This window comes from Dryobates pubescens, chromosome 13, assembly GCF_014839835.1.
Source record: "Dryobates pubescens isolate bDryPub1 chromosome 13, bDryPub1.pri, whole genome shotgun sequence".
Lineage (NCBI taxonomy): Eukaryota > Metazoa > Chordata > Aves > Piciformes > Picidae > Dryobates > Dryobates pubescens.
This window is the reverse complement of record NC_071624.1, coordinates 3,908,604-3,934,054: the sequence shown is the minus strand read 5'-3', so window position 1 is coordinate 3,934,054 and position 25,451 is coordinate 3,908,604. Positions and strand designations below refer to the sequence as shown.

The 25,451-nt window shown below is 41.6% G+C and overlaps 1 protein-coding gene across 1 annotated transcript in view; it reads right to left on the bottom strand.

The window, feature by feature from the left end:
* The window catches only part of LOC104309989 (glypican-5), a 390,036-nt gene that overhangs the window by 347,595 nt on the left and 16,990 nt on the right, over window positions 1-25,451 (bottom strand). The window contains exon 2 of the mRNA XM_054166882.1: window positions 17,971-18,132. Within this exon, the coding sequence (XP_054022857.1) occupies window positions 17,971-18,132 (162 nt within the window). The remainder of the gene's footprint in view (window positions 1-17,970; window positions 18,133-25,451) is intronic.

Below are 25,451 nucleotides of genomic sequence, written 5' to 3'. Positions count from 1 at the left end.
CTTTCCACTTGTCACATTAGCATGTGACTGCAGAGCACTAAATGAAGCATGAAAATAAAACATGACAGTTTACTGTGTTGAGATCAAAGCTGGTTTAAGATGGCTGTTCTGCTGCATAAAATAAAAACACTGGGATATTCACTAAAGAAGAAAAGAAGGCCTTACAATTAGGAGTCAACAGACAGTAGCTGCAATTGTGCATCTGCTTCCTAGGAAGGACTCCTGTTTTAATGCTCTTGAAGAGCTTCAAGTCTTCACGGATGCTATCCAGGGTTAGTGCCAGTGCTGACAGCATACCCACCAACAGAAGTATTATTTTCACAAAGTTATTTGGTTTCAATATTATGCAGTGGCCTTTGGTATAGGCAAGAAGGAAACTACTCAGTCATGTTAGTGATTCTGTGAGCAGAATTTCAAATAAACAACTTGAGTCCTCTAGCCAAGCAAAAGCTGCAATTAAGCCAATGTTCCTGAAAGCAGCACAAAGCCAGAGTGCCTCAGAAGCCTCTCCGTGGTGGGGTTCTTGCAAAGTACCTTGCACTCTACCAGTGGCACAGTCAAGCTGAAGGAAAGTTGTAAGGCTGGCAGAATAGGGCAGCAGACAACAGTATGACCGACAACTATGTTCCCTGACAGTCAGGAAATGGTTTCTGTTAAGCTCCATTTTTGACAGGTTTGAAAGAAACAGTTGTACAGCAACACTGCATCCATTCCTTTCTTTCAAGGCAGGGCATTAGAAGACAATTCATTGTCTCTTCCCTGGCCTAAATGCAGATGAGTGGTGGCTCCCCAACACTTCATACAGAAAGTGCCTGGGTACTACCCTAAACAGAGGGAACTTTCCCTCCTCCTTTGCTTATCTAGGTCTTCAGATTCGTGAGGTACTGGATGACAGTGCCTTGGGAATTTTTGTTGTCTCTTTTATAAACAATGCAAATGGGTATGTTTATGTTTGATTGTGTGCCCATTCTCACAAGCCTGTAATCTCACTACACAGATTTTTAAAGACCAGAACATTTCAGTTTTGGCCCCTGCTTAAGGAGGACCTTGCACTGCACCACCAAACAGAACACACGTTTTGGTGGTACTTGATATGAGAACAGTCGCAGAAGGTATGCTGCTGGAGTGTGGTGAGAACAGTAGGTGGGCTGGAAGCAGGGAGTTGCAAGCCTCATTTTTGCTTTTAGAATTTCAGTTTTACTGATCTTGAAATAAAATAAAATCACTAAAAATTGCTACAAAACACATCAGTCAAAACAAAATCAAAAGCAGGGCTACAGAAAAGATGCTTGAGGAAAAGACCTTGATAATGGCTTCGGAAATACAAAAAAAGCACATCTTTAAATAATGTTTCTAGCCTCAAAACTGTTCTGTTCAGACAGATTATAAAATTAGATAAAACTATCTATTGCCGTGAGTGATCTTGAGTGATGACAGGAAAACGAACGTTTCATCCTCTACAGAACCAAGAATCTTCAGATAAGATTCGTCTCTGCCATCACAGGATAAATCACTGCAGGTCTCATGCTGCTGCAATTCACACCATTTACACCTAGGGTAAGGCAAAAGCCTTTACTCAAGTTACTCTGTCTTCAAGTAGCTAAGAGAAGAAGCTCTTTTCAAATAGAGAAAGATAATTAATAAGTTTTGGAAGCCTTCATTAGTTCTTTTTGTGTTTTCCTTGAAGCTGTACCATCCCTGGGCTTCTATCATCTTTGCTCTTCTTCAGAACATTACTTGTGGGGCAGGTATGTAGGTGAGTATTCCTTTTCATGTAGTTTTTTTCTGTGTCTTATTTGTCCCTGAATTCTTGGGTGTTGCTTTCTGCAATAGCAAAATCATGGTTGAGGCTAACGTTGTCTCAAATATACTGAATATACGTGGGAAAAATAGGGGAGGAGGAAGCTTTGTGAATACTAAAAAACATGACAACAAACCTCCTATCTCATTAGAAAGCATTTAGATTACAAAGCAAGAAATCTGATTTAAACCAGTGCAATGACAGTTCCTATTCTCCAACTGACAACGTACCTGACTTATTAAAAAAAACTCCACTCTGAAGTTCACAGCACACTCAGAAGAAATGGTAGCTTTGTTCTATCAAATGCTAATTGCACATGGCATCAGTTAAGGTCTGCAAGAAAGAAAATGACTGAACCTCAACACAGAGCTCCCTGCCAGCAGGCCAGATTGCAAACAGGCTGATTCTACTTGAACCAATGCCCACAGCTCCCAGAGTTACAGAAGGAAAGTATCAGAACTGAGAAAGCTTGTGGTGCTTGGCTGGATTAGTCTGACCTCAGGTGTGTTATTGTAGCTGTAAGCATCTTAAAATAAATTTGGTATATAAACAGCAATACCTTTTCTGTAAGGATGGAAAACTGAGGATAGTGGTAAATGAAAGATTAACAGGGATGGATAGCATCTGTTATTAGATGAATTAACAGAGTTGGATGCAGTGGGGGTAGGGGAATACTTCTAGGCACAAAAGTCCTTTATCAGACACAGAAGTCTGAAGGACTCTGACCAAAAAAATTACCTGTTTTTCTTCCCAACTCTATTGGGAAATACAGTGACACAAAGTACCTCATCTCAGATAATTTGCAGAATTTACTCTTTGAATATCCAAGTATTACACCACTTTCTAAATTTTGCTACAGAGACAGAAGCAGTAAGAATAAGGCAGGTGTGTTTGATCACCACAGTCAGAGTTTAGATGGTGGTGGTGAAACAGTATTTTAGCTGCTATACTGAGTATGTAAGTTATAATGTCAAAACATTACAAGAATACTTTGTATTCAACAAAGAAATTTTTACATTGGATTTTGATTCTTTATACATTTAGTTCCTCTGCCAGATTCTGTCTCCATAAATTGTGTTATTAAATAAAATTAGTAGCAGCTTGTCCCTGGCTTTCTTTGTATATATATATATATATTTTAAATTTCAGTACTGGTATCTCTCATGGCTTCTTGGCACTTTCTGACTTCCCACTACCCTCCAGCAGGAACAAACGAATGATCTTTCTCAGAGGAATCCATTTCTGTGAGCTGCTTTGCAGGTTGCCAGGAGGAGGTTTTGCAGTAATGAGTTCAGCTGGCTCACACTACTGTGGTTCACTTGCTTGCCATTTAACAATATAGTCCATGGCACATCCCAATAAAGTAATCTTCACTTGGGAAACAGAAGCCTCTCCTTTTCTTTGGCACTGTAATTTAAAAACTTGAGTTTCATTCTATCCTTGGATCTCAAGCTCAATTAAATCAGTGGAAAGATTATCAGGGTTTTTAACTGCTTTTGATAGCACACTATTTTTACAGAAAGCTCTATTCCTGTGTACAGCCTTCTGTTTACAGTGAATATCATTAAACTTAACAAAAGCAGTAAGAGCAAGGGTGAAGAAATTACATCTCCTACAAGCGTACCTCTTTTAGAATGTTGTAGGAAAGAAGTTAAAGGAATCTCTCCCAAGAAATTGACAGCACAAACTAAAGTTACAACTGCAAAATAGTCATGCCAAAAAGCACAAGAACTACCTGTTAAAGCTCCTCTTTCTAATAAGAATCACTAAGATTTGCGTCAGTCCTTCCGTAAACACGCAGAGGTCCTCATTTTTAGCATGGTACCACAAAGACGAAAGTCATAACAGAGGCAAAAGAGAGCAAATCTCTCAAACCTTTCCCTTTCCAATTAAAGATTCAGAGCAGATGAAGTTACCCTCAGCAGAACAAGGTTCTTGGAGCCTCTAAAATGTCATCCAAATCACCCTTTGATAGCTGTAAATAGGCCTACAACACTGAGACAAGGGTTTGGGAAGATCCAAGGAAGACATGACCCATAAATTTCATGCTTCCAGGTCCCACCCTCACATTGTTGCCCAAGTTTGCAGATATTCCAACGTTTTTGTGACTGCCAAGGCAACCATGAATTCACTTCTGAGAAAAGAAGCAAGAAAAAGGTCCCAGAGCCTCCTGGGTCAGGAGTTTTTTGAAAGAATGTAGAATGTGGTATAACACAGATGAAAGGAACAGTATCTCATTCCAAGCTGCCACTTGCCACTAACTCAAAATAAGGCATTTTTATCCTAGATCACAAACACACAGATAAGGAGTGAAGTGGTTTGAGTTCACACTCTAAGCAAAGTACAGGTCAGCTAAGCTCAAACTCCCCTTGAGCCCTGCTCTCCCATAACACAACTACACTACTTCATTTCAATATGATCTGGCAAAGCATTTTTAATTACACAAGTCAGGTGTTCGTGCACATGTTTTCAATTTGTCTTACTGAAACACCTACACTTGGTTCTAAGATGAACCTGAAATGCTCACTAGCAGCTAACATGGCCACAGTAGCAACTCAGTCCTCCATTTAGCCAGTAAGTTTGACAGAGAAAGCAGGCAGAAAAATCCCTCCTTTCAATAGAAAAGGCACTGGTGGGATACAGGCTGTCTTACAGAAAATTATCAATAGCATTGAGATTGACACCATGAAGCATTTGAAGAACAGATAGAGAGTCAATGGGAAGCTGCTAGGTAACAGCACCAGCTAATCATTTCAATGGTATCAAGTGACAGGATAAGCGGCAATGGACACAAACTGGAACACAGAAGGTTCCGAGTAAACAGAAGGAAAAATTTCTTCACTTTCAGAGTGGCAGAGCACTGAAACAGGATACCCAGAGAGGCTGTGGATTCTCCATCTCTGGAGGCATTCCAAACCCATCTCAATGCATTACTGAGAGATTTACTCTGGGCGATTCTGCTCTAGCAGTGGGGTTGGACTAGATGATCTTCAGAGGTGCCTTCCAACCCCTACCATTCTGTGTAATTCTGCAGTTTCCCTAATAAAATAGATAGGAAGTATGCAGCAGATTTTATATCTATTATATTACAGTGATAACTACACATCCAGTACTTTATGCAGTAAGCCCCAAGTCCTAGCATAGTAGCAAACAAAAGGCATAAGGCAGTAGCTACAATTCCAAAATATTTAGACTCCAGCTGCATGGCTCAAAGTGCAGAAATGCAATCCAAACAGATGTCTGTGAAGACACGGAAGAAGGAATCCAGGCTAACTTCAAATCTGATGTATTGCACATATCACTTCACAGATATTTTTGTAGACAGATGATGAACAGCCATTTCAACAGAAGGTCAGATGGAAGAGTAAGTTTTAATGAGAATCATGTTCACATACCATGGATTTCACCAGATCTCTCTACATTATTATAGCACAGCTGTCTACTTTCACATTATTTATCTCAGCATCCTGATGGATTCGGCTTCTCTCACCACAGTGGCATACACAGGACTGGCCCAAGTACCACTTCAAAGCACCTTTGATAGCCATGCCATGGAGAGGAGGGGAAAAGGCAGAAGGAGGTAGTTCAGCTGCTCTGCCATTCAGTCATCCAATTGCAAATCAGTGATCCTAAACTAGTGGCAGAGCAACCAGAAAGTACAGGGTTAACATTCAATGAGGCATTCCCTGCCTCTGTACATACATTCTTTTGCCTCTCTTCCTCAAAACAGGAGCCTGAAGGAAAAGCATAAAGGACAAAGGGAGAAAACTGAAGCAATAAAAAGGCAAAAAATTATTATCTGTGTATTTGCCCATCTGTGCTGTGGGGGGCTGAAACATGCAGCATACAATTACAAAACAAATAAGCAGTTTTCCTCTCATTACTTCCAAAGTTTGCTACAATTAAATGTTTTGAAGATATTTTACCTGAAAGTAAACACTCCCATCAATAAACTCAATCAAAATAAGGGACACCTCTTTATAAAGTATCCTCAGTAACCATCTGCTTCAACTACAACGCCCTCCACTGACTGGCAACCTAGAAGGCCATGATATTCCAGAGTAATCAGACATCTTTTGGATGAAGCACAGAAAATTTGAAATCTTACCTAAAAATCCCCACATTACAAATGTGCCTGTAAACACCAAGACTGCTATCCACCCCTTACAGCAAGAAAAAGAGTGATCTTATTGCTTTCACATCCTCCATCTGTCTGTGTCCCTCTCTCATGTTACAATAGCACTGTAATCTTCCCTGGACTGGCATGGTTTTCTTAGGGCTTTATATACAGCACAGTGAAGTCCTAGCCCATAACTAAAGTACTACATGACAGCAACAAGTAATTTTCTGCTAATAACTGGAAGGAAAAAAACACAACCCACTTACCCCCTCTTTTCACAGCTATCCAAACCTAACATTAGATCCATAATGCATTGCTGAAAGGTGTATGTTCAAACTACTCTAAAAGTAAGGAACACATCTGCAGAACAGATGAATTCATTTTCCTGGAAAAAAAAAATACATTCAGAAGACCCTAAAAAAATTCCATACCATCACCTTAAAATAAGGTGAGGAAATTGTAAGTGTACTTCCTAATGCCAGTCAACCTGAAAAAAAATGATTTTGTTTTCTGAGTAAAATTCTTTTCATTTCTTTTCAAGAGAGTCTACAGCTGGCAGAAGAGAGCATGCTGCAAACTGAAATGCCACCCTATCATTACTGGGGTATGGAGCTGAGGTTTTTATCTATCTTTTTTTCTCCTGAACACATTCCTGCTTGGAGTCATCTGCTCTCTTAAGTTTGTCAGTCTCACTCAAAGGTTTTCTTTTTGAAGTCTGAACATGCAGAGGTGAGAATGAAGTAAGGGATTCCTGTGAATCAGTCTTTTTGCATTTATGTTCTTATCTCCAGTGCTTTTTCTCTTGTTTTCATTGAATTGCCTGACAGTTTCACTGTTGCAGTATTTTAAATTCTTGCTCAAACAACATCTAAAATTCTGCATCTAGAAACAGCCTTAAAAAAAAAGCCAAACCATTTTCAGACTCATAATAAATAGAATAGAATAGAACAGAATAAACCAGGTTGGAAGAGACCTTCGAGATCATCGTGTCCAACCCATCATCCAACACCACCCAATCAACTAAACCCTGCAACCAAGCATCCTGTCAAGCCTCGTCCTGAACACCCCCAGCGACGGCGACCCCACCACCTCCTCAGGCAGCCCATTCCAATGGGCAATCACTCTCTCTGTGTAAAACTTCCTCCTAACCTCCAGCCTAAACCTCCCCTGATGCAGCCTGAGACTGTGTCCTCTTGTTCTGGTCCTGGTTGCCTGGGAGAAGAGACCAACCTCTGCCTCACTACAACCCCCCTTCAGGTAGTTATTGAGAGCAATAAGGTCGCCCCTGAGTCTCCTCCAGACTAAGCAACCCCAGCTCCCTCAATCCCTCCTCATAGGGCTTGTGCTCCAAGCCCCTCACCAACCTTGTTGCCCTTTTCTGAACACGCTCCAGCAAGTCAACCTCCTTCCTCAACTGAGGGGCCCAGAACTGGACACAGGACTCGAGGTGCGGCCTAACCAGTGCAATGTGCAGGGGCAGAATGACCTCCCTGCTCCTGCTGGCCACACTGTTCCTGATGCAGGCCAGGATGCCATTGGCCCTCCTGGCTGCCTGGGCACACTGTAGGCTCATGTTCAGCCTACCATCAACCAGCACCCCCAGGTCCCTCTCCACCTGGCTGCTCTCCAGCCACTCTGACCCCAGCCTGTAGCTCTGCATGGGGTTGTTGTGGCCAATGTGCAGAACCCAGCACTTGGATGTGTTCAATCTCATGCCCTTGGACTCTGCCCATCTGTCCAATCTGTTGAGGTCCCTCTGCAGAGCTTCTCTACCCTCCAGCAGATCAACTCCTGCCCCCAGAAAAAAGACTAATAACACAACAAAAGGAAGTTTAAACAATTACTCATCTTTGGTAGAAACAGATGTGCAATTAAAAGCTGAACTGTCATTGAAATCACCACCATCATCCCCCTAAACTGAAGGCCAGTCACTGGTCCTCTATTTTCACTATGAGAAAACTTTGTGCAGACACTACCTTCCTACACTTACACCACTATTCAAAAAGCTTGTCAGCACATGCACGTTGCTTCTCAGGTCTTCACCCATGTTTTTCACAAGATGTCAGACCAACTGAGGCAAGGGGGAACTTAGACCTGAGCAGACAGAACAACTGCAGTTCGTTATTGAGCTACTCAGCCAGCAGCAGAGCCACTGGGAAACAGGACTTCATAGAACTGGAGACTGAGCAGTGATGCAACCTGTATGCAAATGCCATGTCAGAACAAAAGTAAAATAGAGTGAGCAAGCCACTCACCTTCTAGCCCACAGCAAAGAGGCCACTGCAATTTCACAACCCAGTCGTGAATAAAACATGTAACTGCAGAAGAAAGAAGATTCCAGGAACACTGGAAAGATGTTCACCTCAACAGCAGCTATGTTTAAGCCTCTGCAAGGAATCAAACCCACAGATTTCTTCCTCACTCTGCTACTGCAGGCTTTTCTTAATTTCATTTTGGTTTTGGGGGTTGAGGTGGGTTCTTTTGGGTTTTTGTTGTTGTTGTTATTTGTTTCTGGGTTCTTGTTTGTTGGTTGGTTTTGTTTGTTTGTTAAGAAATGAACACCCTCTCCACCTATCTCTGTGTTCTCTTTTTATCTGCACCACTTCATCACTGGACTACATTTCCACCATGGTTTTATACTGTGGAGATACAGTCAGCATCTTGACAAAGCACTGGAAAGAACAAAGAAAAAGATAATTATGATGACAGGTGAAATATGGTTACAGAGATACAGGATGACCAAACGCATGATGAGTGTGCTCATTAGATTTGTTGCTCTAACACAATATGCCATACCCACACTGCATGAACAGTTATAAATAGATAATGAAGAGACCATCCCTGTCCCAAATTGCTGACATTCTAGGGACCAAATTACAGTCACAGCCAAACTCAGGAAGCAAGTCTGCATGGTAGTTATAAAGGCTAAATGGATTATATCTTACCTAGATGATTTGCTGATTCCTTCAAAATGCATTTAATGCATCTCACATGGAATTACACCATCCTCTCAAAGCCTCAGGCCAAGCAATTCTGTAAAATCTGTATTTAATCACTTCTAAAAGTAACAAAGTTATCTACACAAAACAACACTTTTGCTTACCGGTCCAAGCCCTACAATTCTAGTAACTAGTCAAAATCTTTGACAGTCGTAAGTACATAATGATTACAAATATCAGCTTCTGGCAAGACTGATATTGTCCAGCTAGCCACAGGCACAGTTCTGCACATTGCATTCTTGAAAAGCAGCTACACACTATTTCATAAACCTGTGCCCAGGCAGCCAGGAGGGCCAATGGCATCCTGGCCTGCATCAGGAACAGTGTGGCCAGCAGGAGCAGGGAGGTCATTCTGCCCCTGGACACTGCACTGGTTAGGCCGCACCTCGAGTACTGTGTCCAGTTCTGGGCCCCTCAGTTTAGGAAGGAGGTTGACTTGCTGGAACAAGTCCAGAGAAGAGCAACAAAGTTGGTGAGGGGTTTGGAACATAAGCCCTACGAGGAGAGGCTGAGGGAGCTGGGGTTGCTTAGCCTGGAGAAGAGGAGACTCAGGGGTGACCTTATTACTCTCTACAACTACCTGAAGGGAGGTTGTAGACAGACAGATGTTGGTCTCTTCTCCCAGGCGGCCAGTACCAGAACAAGAGGACACAGTCTCAGGCTGCGCCAGGGGAGGTTCAGGCTAGATGTTAGGAAAAAGTTCTATACAGAAAGAGTGATTGCACATTGGAATGGGCTGCCTGGGGAGGTGGTGGAGTCGCCATCACTGGAGGTTTTCAGGAGAAGACTTGATGGGGTGCTTGGTGCCATGGGTTAGTTGTTTGGGTGGTGTTGGATTGGTTGATAGGTTGGACGCAATGATCTTGAAGGTCTCTTCCAACCTGGTTTATTCTATGTATTCTATGTATTTAACCTGCATACAACAAGCAAGTGCTCTTCCAGCAGTGAGTATTCTTACAACTACTCACTATGCTGGTGAATCCCCAGTATCACTGCTGATCACCAAATTACTCTAAAGTTATTTCAGTGTAATAAATATGACTTCATAGAAGATTTTTTCCCATGCTTAAAGGAGAAATCCACTGTTAACAATATAATCACTAGTTTTAGTTATCCTACACGGGTATCTGGGGAGAACATCTTTCTTACTAGATATGGTTTGCAAGATAGTGATTTACATGGTTTTCATGATATTTTCCACTTGAATTTGCTATTTTGAAAGCCTGAAGTCATCAGAATTTTCTGACTGAGGGTATGATTCCCTCCATTACTTCATCCCTTTAGTTTACCCTTTGCTCTTTTAAAGACTTGAAATTCCTTCTTCCTGCCCAAATGACAAGGCGCAGCAGGGCAGACACATTAATGCAATAGAAATGCACAGAAATTACCAAGGTCAACATTATTTACATGACTGTAGCAGCCAGGGATGTTCACAAAACACCATGATGACAAGTACTGTAGAGACACAGCATAAAACATGGTGCCTGCCTCAAAGATGCCAATAAAAGGGGAGGCAAATGACAGCTGATAGATACACATAGAGAGGGGAGGAAGGACAAAAACTGACACGTGCATGATAAACGTGGTCAGCACAACAGGCAGTGGATTCAGCACATTTTAGATTGACCTTTCACAAGTGTTTTGTTTAGCATGACCTTAAGGAGAGTTTTAAGAATGGCATGTAAAGGATGACAATGAAGGTACAGAGGATCTTTACAGTGCACACTTTGCTAACACGAAAGACAGCAGCACATCTGAAGGTGCACACATCTGAATTTTTATACCCAGTGAACGAAGAGACTGGCATTACTGGCCTGTGACAGTAACCAGCATTTAAATAATGAGTCATAGGTGATTTGCAGCATGGGCTACACTGGAAACACAAGATGAAAAACACAGTTCAGATGCAGGAGGGCAGTACTATGAAGGAAACAGAAACTGTAATCAGGAGTTTGGCTGCGGAAATGATACGAGATTCCAATAATCTTAAAATAACAGTGAAGAAAGTAAAAAAACCCACTGGATACCTGATTTTCATCATGTATACTATGGGAGATGAAACAGTATGGGGAAAAAATAAGAAGTCTTAGAGGACGTGAGAGGCAGGAATGGATGTCTGCACACAGTCATTTTATCTTTAGTATGTGCTGCAGAAATACTTCAAAGGTAAAAGTTTCTTTGTTTTTCCACATTTAACTTTCAGTTTGTATAAAGCACATTCCTTAAATTATTAATGGACAGCAGATCATCACACCAATTTCAATGTGTATGAACAATACAAGACACCAGGTAAGAAATACTTTTATTCTCTTGTAATCTACAGCATGAAAATGTTGAGCTGAATCGAGAAGCTTGACAAAAGCATACACACAACTTCTGAACAAGTACTACTCCAAAGGATCATGGGCTGCCTTTCAGCCAGAAATGAATGCCTCACACCATTCAAAATGTTTAGAGACTGAACACACACAAGCTGCCTAGTGTGTTCAATAATCACCATTCACAAAGTAATGTTAATATTTACTCTCAGTGCCTGGCCCGTCACCAAGATTTTCTTTTCGTTTTGTGCATTGAGAAGATAAAAGGTGAGAGCATTAGGGAATAACACATTGCAAACTATTTTTTTGTTAATACTTTGCTGAGAGAAGGACAACTACAGAAGGGAATTTAAAGCCGCTTCCCTCGCCCCACATGCAGACAAAGAATGAAGTCTTAGCAAAGTCTTGGGCCCTAAGACCAGACATGTCAAATAGAAGATAACTAATTCTACTGCCAATAACTATACTTTTAAACAATGAATCTTGAGAATCAAGCAACACAATGGAATTAGTAGGCAGGGTGCTTAAAGCAAACAACCTAATGCATAATTAAATTGCAGTCAGCATGTGGGCAATGTTGTCAATTTTGTGGCGACAGCCAAAAAACTAACCTGGGGAAAGAGGAATTAATGGACAAACAACAGATAATTACACCCATGGATGATGGGTGCATCTCAGCCCAGACTCAGAAATCTCCTGAATTGTTGTTCTGCAGGGTACAGCAGCGTAACAGGGAAGTACGTTCACATTTCTGATGTATTTCCCTGTTCATTTTCTGGCCACTGGACAGACTGTGTTAGGTGGCCCTGCAGCCTCACTCAGTGCGACCAGCACCAATGTGCAGCATGGGGAAATACATCAGTGGCCGACACTTCATCAATTGCAATTACACCAGTAAAAGAGAATAAAAGAGGATGGGAGAATCAGAAGACCATCTCCCACAAGGGTAATGGTGCACACAAGTTGCACACGCTACTTACCTCAAACAGATTCTGGCCCTACTAGCCTATAGTTCATCTTTATTGCCTCCACCCACCAAAAACTGCTTCACAGTGGATAGCAAGCCAGAGATATTCATTCCTCTGAACTGATGGCATGCCAAGCACACTGGAGTTATGAACATTCAGATAGCATCAAAATACAAAAGGAGACATCTGAAAGAGTTGATGCAGAATACCTCCTTCCTCGTAATACACTGTCTGAGACACTGACCTGGACCACAATTAGGGCAAAGTAGCCCAACTGTGCCAAGAACAAGGACAAAATGAGCACCTCCCCCTCTTCTGGTAACACTTCAGGGCACTACAGTCAGCCAAAATTCTCTTCCCTTACAAAAATCTCTTGAAATCACAAATACTTTTTTAGAGGGATCAGAAGAGGTTGCAGTTGAACTAAGCTGCATTCTTGGCTCTTGCTATGGTACATGCACACTTCTCTCCCCTGTGCCTCACTTTATCCATCTCCAGTACCAATACACCCACAACAGAATCCTTTCCAAAAACATTTAAGATCTACTGACAGAATGTGCTCTACAAGGGGCTGTGTTTATATGTTAACAGAGAATAGCAGCCAAAAAAAAAAACGGAAAAGAAGAGTTGGGTTTGTCATATGGATCTCCTGGACAGTCTGCTCCCAACTGGAGCCCCACGCAAGACAGAGAAAGAGTCCAAGCTCACACAGTTCACACATGCAAGGCTATAGCTCAAAAGGAGTATTCCACCTCTCTTGGACTGCATGCATAGAACAGGCTTTCACTCCAGCTAGAAAACAGATTGTTTAGTACACTAGAAGAGGAATTAATAGCATACAGGAGGTGGACAAAAATACTCAAATGGAGCCCCTCTCTCTCCTATCTTCCTCTTTCTCTGTAGGGAGTCATTTTTACACTGAGCCAAAACCAAATCATACATCTTGGCTAGCTTTCAGCTTGAAGGTCAGCAGAGTACAAAAATCTGCTTAGTGGGGTTATACAAGTGGAAAGGGGTGGGTAACAATTTGTCTGAATAAAAGACCAAGTCGTACCAGATTACAAAAAGACTATTTAAAACCCAGCACTTCTGCATTTCTATAACTCGGCAGCAAAAGAAAACCAGAGGCATTGTTGGTGATGGTTGGCAGGGTTATGTTGGTGACGGTTGGCTTTTTTTTTTTTTTTAATAGCTCATTGATTTTGGCCTGCATCCATCTCCAACACTGAGACTACACTTCATATAGTAATTAACTACAAACCAAACCAGAGCACACTGCTCCAGCCAAGTCTTTTGTTTTCTAAATTTGATTGTACTTCAACAGCATTCGCCAGCCACCCTTATTTCAAGCTGATATACTGAAGCTCAGTCAAAAATAAGTATCAGCAACACTGCAGCTTAGCCAAATTAAAATGGAGAATATTTTTGACTCCATACAGCTCCCGAGTGCCAGTGTCCTGTATTACTTATTTCTAGGATGTTCCGCTCAGTTGATTGCTAGGTCCACTAATGGGTCTAATGGGACCTAACGAAGCCTACCAACCCTTTCCATTCACCCAGGAGGATGCCAGATCAAAAACTTTATGCTTAAGGACTTCTTGAATCAACTTATAAGAATTTTACCGACAACCAGGAGTCCCAGTCTCCATCTATGCTATGTCTGTGCTTCTCCACTGCCTCCTACCATTCATATCCTTAACACTCACCTGCTTGAATCAGATGATAACAGAGCAAAACAATGGCATGTCACTGAAACTCTGGCTATTAGAAATAGAAGCAAGGAGATTTACCAAAGAATAGTTATTTTTAAAACAATTACTGAGCTGAAACAAAGCTTTTCACTGTATCACTGATATTTGATAATTTGGTGAGTAAAATGTGATGCAGTATTTTAAGTATCTTGTTCTGCTTCTCTGCAGAGATCATCAGTAGAAAAAATAAATTACCGGTGTTTGGATTCTCATTACCTGAAATTAGATGACAGGAGCAGAGCCAAGTTTTCTGCAGGCCCTTACACAGCACCTGTTAGCACTCCAGAAAGGGCACAGAAAAGGGAGGCCAGGTTTTCTCTGCTGTCTGCCCACAACAAAGCTTTCCTGTCAGACTATTCATACCTCTTCTGACAGCGACTTTCAGCCTGCACACCCACACCACTTTTAATCCACTAACAATTAATCAGTTGCCTTGCTTGGAAGTGCTCCTAAGGGGTGCAGGGACTGTATGTGGGACATAAGTCTAAGCTAAAACAATGCATTTGTTTCATGCAAACTTAAGGGTTGGGACAAAACCCAGGAAGTTCAAAGGAGAATCTTCTGTTTATCAAATGGGGAAAAGCAGGTTACCAAATGCAAGCATCCTGTTTGACTTCCTTTAAATAGTTCTGGGCATTTCAGGCTGCAGCCAGAAGAACAAAGACAGAAAAAAGGGCACAATCTTGGACAGAACAAACTGATCCGCTCCAAAATGCATCCAAAAAGCCACTTGTGAAGAACCAGAGGGTGACATGGTAGGATCCCTACAACAGGCACCATCTCCTCTGTTATGCTGCTCCTGTTACAGTTTGGCACACTTACACACCTCATCCACATACTCCATGTTGCTATTAACTCCATTTGGAGCAGTGTCATTAATAACAACTGTGGCTGATACCATGGTTAGGACTTTTAGGCTATGTCATTAAGGTAGTTTTAGACATGGACCAAAACATTAAGAGAACGTGAAACCAGCAGCTTTCCATGACACCCTCCCACAGTGGCCTATTACATTCAACACACCAAACACCCAGATGACTTTGTGACAATTTATGATTTTGCACAAGCTGATTCTGATGACATGCTTCCCAAACAGACAGCTGGTCCTTTCACTCCTGTCCCTCTCCCTTCCTCCTGTCCTGCTACTAATGGGGCCAGCGTTTTACAGCCTGCAGCTGATGCCAGCGTACCTCTACTTGCTCAAATCAGGTGTAACAGAAACAGCTTCAGAGACAGGCAAAACCCAGCCATGCAGAAGCTCGATTTATTAAGTGTCTGAGCAAGGACTGAGTTGCTAACATTGAAAACTTTGAAGGGGGAAAATAGCAGGATTGAACCACAATGATTAGGCTGTCCATATGTACAGCTTGGGCATTAGCCCAAATATAACAAGCCTGCCCACAGCTGCAGTATATTGGATCAGGTCTTGCAGACTAATTATTTTGCACAACTAAATCCAGCACCTGTGAAAATTGTCTTATTTCAGCTGTGGGCAGCGCTACTTAAATAACATTTTCAATTTCAAAAAGAAAAAAAAAAAACACAAAAAAAAAAAACCCAAACAACAATCTCTTCAAGTCCAAAATTTTCCACAGTCAGCTGCAGTACACAGGCCACATAGAGGGAATATTTAACTGAACATATCAAAACTCCTACTCACATAAGAAATCTCTTTCCTCTTAATACCTGTGGTATCTAATTGCAGTTCCTTGAAATTGTCTTTTGAAAGAATGTAAGGAGATAACTTAAAAAAAACCCAAACACCTAAACCATTGTCTTTGTGTGTCCTACTTCCAAAGAGTTGCTTGCTTTTCCCACTCAAATTTAATGCCCACAACTATGTTCTCAAAGCTGGACTCCTGCAAATCCATTTCTTAAACTGCATTAGTCTTGAAAATTATTTCCTCAGTATGGGTATAGTATTAACAGTATTGTCTGCTAAATGTGGATAAAAAGCAGTAGACTTTTCCTCAACAGTAGGCAGCATGGCTTACTGCTGCTTTGCTTTGACTATACTAACAGTGTATGTGGCATATATAAAAGAAAGGAAATTGTTCAAGTAAACACCAACCCATACAAATGAATAAATGGCTATTTTTCTAGCAAGTCTGAGCCATTTCTCACTGCTGCAAGAAACATGAAATCTGAAAGGCACCTGACAGCTTCTAAAATAAGAGTATTTCTTTCCTTGGACTTTGAATATGCTCACACTTTATCATTCAAAATAGCAACAGACAAAAAAAGGAAAGGAGTTCATTCAATGCAAAAAGATCTTTCCTCTCAGTAAATGGCTCCCACAGTATTACTCTTAGCAACAGAATGTTTATACGGCACAAGATAGAGAGGCTTTTCACTGATACCTGGGACAAAAGGAAAGAACAAAAGCAGCTCCTGATGCAAAAAGAGGAAAGTTAATTTTTCAAGTGTTCCCACCTAATGTGGACAGAAAGCCAACTATAACAAGTTACAACAAACAGCCTATTTACCCACTTCCAGAAAATGCTTGTAAATTTAAACTGTGTGAAATGTCTAACTGCTGCTTTCTTTCCATCAAAAGGCTTCCTCAGCAATGGACAATAAAGCTGCTGGCTTGACCTGAAGGGGCTGGTAGGTTAATCTATTCTGACCTTATCTTTATTCAATCACGATACTGAAAGATTGCTTGAATAACTTACCAGCATTTAACAATGCCAACAGTCACCCTTTCACTACACTGCTCCTCCAAAGTGCCCTCCAACCAATTTTGTTTTTAATCATGGGGAATATTAAAAATTTCCAAAAATTAATTTCAAAATAAATCAAAATGCCATTTCTCACTCCTCAGCACAAAACAGAAAGAAAAGCAAATGTCCAAAAGCAGGAAAAAAATAAATTATCTTGCCCTTGCACGTCTCTATCAGACTTCCACCATCGCTTATTGTCAGTTTTAGATAACATGCTATCTCTTATTAACTGTCAATCACATCTTTTATTTATAGCATTTTCACTCAAATGGAAGAAACCAGACAAACAAGCTACTACTTGATAAAACCTGCCTTGTAACAACAGGCTTAATGATACAAACCTCAACACTCTGTATTTTAATAACTGCTGGCTTGTTTTCAAAACCCCCCTCCATGCAGATGCTCAGCACTAAACATTGCAAAGCAGTAAGTTAAAATTAAGCACATAATTAGACCCACAGAAGTCAGTAAGCTGGATTCATCATTCATTGATTTAATCACTCAGCTCCCATATATTTGAAGTTCACAGGCTATGCTTAAATACCCTTACGGAGAAAAGTCCCCAGCGCTAAACATTGTACAGTGCATGATCCTGCACAAACACTTCCTTCTCTTCAGTAGTACAATAACCACCTGTGTGAAGAAACTGCATATCAACCTGTTAGAGCAAGGTAGCTTGGAGAACTGCAAGGGTTATAACACTTTCAGCACAGGTTCCTTCACACACTCACATTTAACTATGTGGCTGTAATGCTCAAAAATGGATCACTCTTCATGTGACCTGCCAGGTAGCAGAGCATTTTAACACAAAAGGAAAGCTGTATAGTCATTTTACCTGATAGTTAGAGCAATTATTTTTTAGCAGAAGCAAAATTTTTTCTTTTTTTCCATTTAACTTTCTACACCTGTTAATGGTTTGGCAACACAAGATAACATCATCCCCCACCCCCCCAAAAAAAGGCACAAACAATTGTAAGGCACTTAAATGACTTCTGAAAATGCCTTGAAAGAATTCCATGCCAATCTCCTTTTAAATTATTCTGGGAGCAAGGCCTAAGCTTAATTCTATTCCTAATTAGATTTAGGCAGATGCTTAAAATACCAGTCAAGATTAAGTTCTATCACCTTCTTCCAAAAGCAGGATCAAAGAACAAGGAAATAAAACATAAGCCAGTGACCGCAGCATGCATGCAAGAGAAATGAAAAGCAAAGGAAAGAGCTTTTCCTTTTGGTTGCAGAAGATACTTTTATAAACTACTGATGGGACTGCAGCACCTCAAAAGTTCCTACCTTGAAACGCTGTGATGTGACCAACAATCATGTACTTCAGTTCAAAGTTCAGTGTCTGGATACTTTGAGTCCTCTCCCTTCGAACAGCTGCCTGGTAGCTTTCTTCCATTTTTCTGGTGCAACACGTTGGTGCTCTGTGCTGACAGATCTGTAAATCCGACTCTTAAACCAAACAAGAGAACACAATAATTAGAAAACCTTTCAGCTTACTTCATCAAAATAAATATTGCTTCTTAATGTCGAAACAACCATCATGTTTAAACTTTTGAAACAAAACACAACCTGTGTGACGAATAACATTGTAAAACTCACTGTCTCAAAGGCACTAATTGGACCCAGATTGGATAACATCACATCATCAGCTGCTGCCTTATTTTACATTAGGCGCCAAACCCTCTATATAAAGTCAAAGGCACAGCAGAACCACTGAGGATGCACATTCAAAGGGGCAACATTTCCACTGCAGACTTTTTGCCAAGGGCACCACAACTTGAACACCTGAATAAATGCAATGCATCAAATTAGAAGCCAATATTCACACGTGCAGAGCTTCAAGGAACTGCCTATTCACCTCTCACACTACAGGAAGCCTCTCAAAAATCTTTAAACTTCTTGGCTACTAACCCCCCCCAAAAAAACCTCTGAAACACAAAACTGGAATTTGAGTTTTCTAAACCCTATGGTAGCTGGAGTGGTCAATTCTCCTTTTTTTCTCTCTAGCTTTAACACATTTAGCTCCTTTCTGAATCACCCGAAACAAAAGGAACTGATTTTAAGTGTAGTAGATCTCCATCTGTTTAACAGTAACCTGGAAAATGTTGAGCCTTCCTATGTGTGACCCAAAGGCACTGAAATCACTGCAACCTCACAAGTACAGCAAAAGTTGAAAGTTAATTTAAAACTTAATTTTTGTGAAATAGTAGCTGGGGAGAAAGGGAGGCAGGTTGTGGTGGTTTATTTCTGGTTTGGTTTTGTGTGGCTTGTGTTTTGGTTTAGCTTTGTGTGTTTGGGTTTTTGTATCATTTCACTTTTGTATGTGTTTTGGCAAGGTTGCTGTCCTTGCTTAGGAAACCTACATCACACAATTGGGATGGACACTCAGGGTCTATTTGCTTTGCACCATGGTATCTCCAGGTGCCAGAAAGTTCTGGAAAGCAGGTGTTACAGAGTACAGATGAACACATTTTGGTGCATCACAAATACATACTTGAGAAAGGGAGGGGAAAAAAACAAGGGACTATTGAGTTAAACAAATCCCAAACCAAATAAATACCAGAGCCAAAATAGTCACAGAATATTAAAAAGCAGGTATTTCCAATGCAATTTCTCAGTAAAACAAGAACATCCCAGCAGGAAGCCTCACACCAGTGTTTTTCAGATGTTTCCTTCTCTCTACCTCAGGGTGGAAACAGGGGTCCTGAGAAAAACGACCTACAGATGCCCACATCCATCCTCATCCCTCAGGCTCCAGGGAAGGAGATCCCCTTTCCCAGGAAGGATGATGCTGCACTGAGGGCCAAGCTCCCTGTTCCCACCAATGTTTTAATACTATTTAATACCTGACAGAACATGGCAGCAGACCAGCAAGAGGTTAGGCACAAAGCAGCAGTGAGGCACTTTCACCCTCCTTGCCACCATGGCAGGAGCTGGCCTGTCCCCATGCCACCTCCCCAGGGCAGCCCACAACCCCTCTGGGCCCAAGGGGATATCTGGTTTTAAATCACCATGAACACAATGCCTCCCCACACAGCAACAACAGGACCAGAAGGCATGAATGCATGGAAACAGCCCTGATTCTCCAAAAAAGGCCACATTCCTCCAGAGCATTTAAGCCAGGCCATCATCAGAGCCAGGCCTTGGAATAGAAATATTAGTGAGAAATTACACTGCATTAATCCTCATCTTCTGTCCTGAACACATAGCGAGGCTTCACATACAGCTGACAACGATGAAAAACAAGAGGGTACAAAGATGCACACTGAAAAATCAGTAGAGAAGCATCCAGTCAACCAGCCTTTGCTCAGGGTCAGCTCCATGTAAACTCATTCAGGGAGCTCGTATAGGGAGAAACTTTATTCCTGGCAGATTTACAGAAAACAAAGTAAAACCAAACTAGTTGAAACCTCTTACTTGATTTGACAATGTTGCTTCCAGTTTACAACAATTCTCATTTGAAAGTGCAGCTAGTTTACATCAAAACAGTCAAAACCGAAGTGAAATATTTCCATTTACCTACATCTTTGTATAGGTTCACAAACAAACATAATTGTCTCAGACTAGGCTGGCTCATTTTAGAGGTGAATTTGTTTCTTGCTTCAATATGACATCAAAACCAGGAAAACAACAACTCTGCTCACTCGAATCTGAAGTCCCAAACCCTGTTGAAAGCCCCTGAGATGGGCCCAGCACACATTGGCATAAGCCAGCAGGCTGCTAAAAGCAGCAGCAGGAGCGCTGTGCACTCGTCACTGGCTGGGCACGCTCGCCGGCTCTTGTCTGCCAGAGAAAGTTATCCCAGGTTGAAATTAGCTTCTTGGCCAGGCTAATTTTAACTTGGATTGGTTCCCTGATTCAGTCCACGCCATGAACATATGTTTGTTCTGTCAGAAGGAACTGGGGGTCAGAGAAGGACTACTTCTCTGAGCTGGCACCACAGAGCCTATGTGAAATTATACCACAGGCTGCTGAGCAACTAAGTCAGTTTGCAAATAGGCATCTGAGCAGAGGAGTTGTAAATGTTACTCAGCACCTGTAGTGCTGAGCTGCTGTTTCTCTGAGCCTTTCTCCTTACAGCAGCCCTCTGAATTTTTGTTTGAAAGGCTTTTGCAAATCTCAGACCTGTATTGAACAGAAACACTGCAGGAACCTGCATGTCCTCCAGAAAGCTTTCAGAAGACTATGGATGTCTCAGCTGGAACTGCACTCGGGATTCCCACCCAGATATCTCCTCTGGTGAATACTCCAGGAGCCTGAAGATTAGTTTTTGTTGGTCCAGAGCCAAAATGATGCTGAAGGCACTCTTAAATAGAAGCAGCACTAAGCCCCTGACAGTTAAGGAGCCTGATGTAAAACACAGAGCATTAGAAGATCAGCAAAGAGCAAGCCCCACTCCCCTAGCAGTACTCTCAAGTCAGGAGGACTGTCACGCACAGAGCATGGCAATTTCACTTGCTTCAGTACTAGCCTGGGGGGATCACTTTTAACTCCATTATAGAAACCTAATAAAAGCTCTCAGTATTATACATGCCTGGGTGCTGAGATCAAATTAGAGCTGATTAGTAACATCTTGAAGTCCTTAATAATTCTGACACTAAGTTTAGTTTATCTTGTCTCTTTTATCTTAATGTAAAATACACTCTCCAACAGAAAAAGAGGGGAGGAACAGAGTGGCCCAGCAGTGACTGAGCAGCACATGGCATGAACGCTGCTGAGACGCATGCTCAGCACCATGGGCTCTCCCCCCAGAGACAGACAGCATCCCATGGTGCTGCAGCAATCACCTCCTCCCAGCATGGGCACTGCCAATCAAGAGACAAAATTAAGGGAAAGATCCTCCTTGAAGTTTAGGAACAAAGCCATTCTGTAGATCAGAGAAAAAGCACCATTTGTGAACAAGAGAAGAAAACTTAGCACCAGCATTATTTCAGCAAATGATCCTCCTAATTTCTCTCTAGGACTTTCTGACCTGCTTTCCCCAGGCTGCTGCTTATTTCATAACTAATAAATTGGTTTGGAGGCACATCTAGTTCAACCTTTCCCTTAAAGCAGGTCTAACTACATAAGGGTTTCATCCAGCCAAATTCCAAAACATCTCCAAGAACGGATGATCCCACAAGTTCTCAGGGCACCTCTTCCAATATTTAACCCCTCTTGTGGTAAAAAATAAGTCAATTCTAAAATGATATGTCATGAGAATTTTGCATGTGTTTGTTGCTTCTCAACACATCACTGCGTGGCTCTACTTTGTTTCCACGGAAGCATTCAAGGCCAGGATGAATGGGGCTTCGAGCAACCCAGTCTAGTTGAAGATGTCCCACTCACTGCAGGAGGGCTGGACTAGATGATCTTTAAGGTCTCTTACAACCAAAAAATAAAATTCTATGCTTTCCTCCTGAAGGATAGGTGAAAACAGCAGTACAATCTCCCTTAATCTTCTCTTCCTACAACTGAACAAACCCGTACCTCTGTTCTTGCATGTGATCTGTTCAGCTGGCCGTGATGGGAGCCCTCTGCTAGGGTCCAATTCAGTGCCATAATTGTGGAGCACCTGCATCCCAAGACATCTCTCCATTTTATTTTCTCATGTATGAACTTACTGATGGAGCACTCAGTAGATCAAGAAAAATTATACTACGCTGGAGCCCAAAAGCATGAGTATTTTGGAAAACAACAGTGATCTCTACTCAAAATTCCTCTGCAACCCTAGAAGACGTAATAGATACCAAAGGCATCACCTTCAAACATCTCCTGTCACACTTATAAAATACTTAAGGTGACAAATGCACAGACAATTACTCATCCTTACCTCATGTCCATCTGCCCAGCTCTACTGAAATCAGCTGTGGAGTATTTGGGTGCATGTTGCTTGGGGATGGGTTGGTTGTTTTTTGTTTTGCTACAGGTTTTTTTGTAATTTTTGTTTATTTTAAATCAGCAAAGATTTCAGGCTCCATTCTAAACTTTGGTACAAATTAAGTCAAACTTTGGCCATTAAAGCTAACTGAATTAGTGCAAGTTCCTAAAAGCAGAGAGAGACTTGCTTAGCAAATCCAAAAGCTAAATATATATTCGTTTTGTTGGCAACCATGTTTTTCTAACACACCATGGAGATGTCAGCTGCTCTGCACTGTATTTAAAATGCTTCACACACACTGTTCAAGCTATACTCTGAAACCAGAAAGCTTTCAACATATGCTAATCAATCTACCTTCACCAGGTTTCTCACAAGCTGAGCCTGTGGCTTCCACTGCACAGAACACTCCTAAGCAGCCATGATCAGAGAGCAAGCTCAGTGCAATCTGTCTTCTGATAGTTTTCATTCCTTTATATTTTGACAAATGTTTCACCAGTATTTCCAAACAAAGCTTTACTCCAAAGCCCAAGATTTTAATGTTGTATAAATGTCTTCAAAGACTCCAAGATTGATTATGCCTTAGTAACACAGAAGAAGGTGCCAAAAGTACCTTGCATTGTGTCTGGCCCAGCTGAACAGGAGCCAACACTTCATCCTTCTTGAGACTCATCTGTTTGGTGCAACTGCTGCCTCAGCTAGAGGAAAATTCAGCAATTAAAACACAGCTAATTTGGAGAAGGAAGACAACTCAAATTAAAAGGAAAAAAATTCCAATAAGTGTCCCCTCTGCAACTCCTTGGTGCAGGAGAAAAGCCCACACTAGCACTCCCACACATCAGGGAATGGGAATTCAGCCACTGGAGGCTGCCAAAAGTCTGTGAGGTCCTTTCTCTATGTAGCTTGTGCCCCAGCAGTGCTGAAGCCATCAATACCTTCAGCTGCAAGGCTGCTGTCAGAAACTCATCCACACAAACACAAACCACCTTCATACCATAGCTCATATTGCAACTAATACAGTGTTTTTAACCAGAAAAGGCATACAAAGTGTAATACACTCATGGAGCACAACTGCTACCGTTTGATTTGCCAATGTTTAAAATGTGGTGGTTACTATGCTTGAAGTAGTGCATGACAGGAATTACCAAAAGAAAAAAAAAAAGCCCAAACAAAAAACCCAACAAGTGCATCAGACTGACTGGTGCACAGTGTTATGCACTGATGCAAACAACTGTGATGTGTTAATTAGCAACTAAACCTGTAAATCTTCTGCTCCCATGAACAAGGGAGCAGAGACTCTCTCTCAGTCAAAGGGAGAGGTTTGTTCTTCCTGCCTCAGGTAAACTGTGACCAGGCTGTCCAATACACGTTCTGACCAGTCAGAATAAACTTCCCAATCCATTTCTAGCTCTTCCTTCCATTTTGTAAAATAGTCCCACTATCAGCTTTAATAGAAAGATTACATAGACAAACAGTATGTTAAAAGTCTCTTTAAGGCCCAAAAGCTGAAAAAACCAACCCCAAAGCAGAGCCAGAATTTGTCCTTTCTGTTTATATGTAGCTTGACAACATGCATATATCCTGCAGTACAAATTAGAAAACCAGTTTGGAAAATACAAGCCATGAACATTTCGTTTCCCAATCCCTTGTTTCATATTGTACTTGATCAGCCCACTTGATCAGTGGTCTTCACACTGTTACTCCAAAATACACTGAGGCATCAGCAAGGCTATGACCAGTTGTGCTATTACAGCTGAAATAATCACAGCTAAATGATAAACACCTCCAGTATTATCAAACACCACTGAGAAGACCTATTAATCTAACTGCTAGCATGTGTAGCTACTTACAATTTTAGTGAAGTCAAATAGCTTGCATTAGCTCAAGAGTTCTTGAATAGACCTAAAAAAAAATAATTATTAAAACCCCACAAAATGGGAGGACCTTTTTGATTGCACTGGTGTTATGACAGAAAATTCAAGGGGGGTGGAAATCTTGAATGGCAAAGGAAGGAGAACAGCAAGAAGCACTACAGAGACTTGGCAGCATGTGCCAAGTGCCACAGCTTGAAGGACAGCTGGAGACCATCAGGCACTGGCCTGAGCATCTTCCAGAGCAGGGACTCTCCAAAATATACAGCTCTTAAGAGCAGCATCTGCACAACACAGTGTTGTTAAGCCTTTTGTCCTAGTTTTTCCTCACTTCCCTCAGTTGCTACCCTTGAATTCTGATTTTTGGCCTACTTTCCAAATCAATCTCTGTCCTACACAATAGGTCACTGCAAGCCTATACTCATTAAATTTTTCACCTCAGCTTGTACCCAACAGAATCTGTCTCATTGCTAGACCTGAGGAACAGAGAGCATCTGACTGTGCCCTAAAGTGAATGTCCCTCCACTCACCGAAGCCTATGGCCACAGCACTACTGCTCCCTAAATACTCTCCTCAAGAAACAAAGGGTTATTAAACTCATACAGTTCACTCCTCCCAGAAGAGCACAATTTCACTAGCAGAGGGCACAGAACCCATCTTACAGATTCTCAGTCCAAACTGTAAATGTTACTAAGTGCCAGCTGCTGAGCAGGGCAAGCACTAGCTGCCATACTCAAAGGAGAGCACAGTGGCTGCTACCTCCAGACCTTACACTGCTACAGATGGGTGATAAATAGTTTAATGCTGATTAAATTAAGTAGCTTCACACCAGTGCTAAGTGAGACAAATTCTTTGAATGTGGGCCTACCTGGGGGGGCTTGCTGTCAAGGAGATTTTGAATGCTGAAAGGCTTGCTAACTCTCCAGTACGTACAAATTCAAGGGACTTAACCTCTTGAGGATCCTTCCAGAGTCGATAACAGAGGCACGAAAACTAGTTTGATGCACATAAAGCACATTTTAGAAGGATCTAGGCTGATC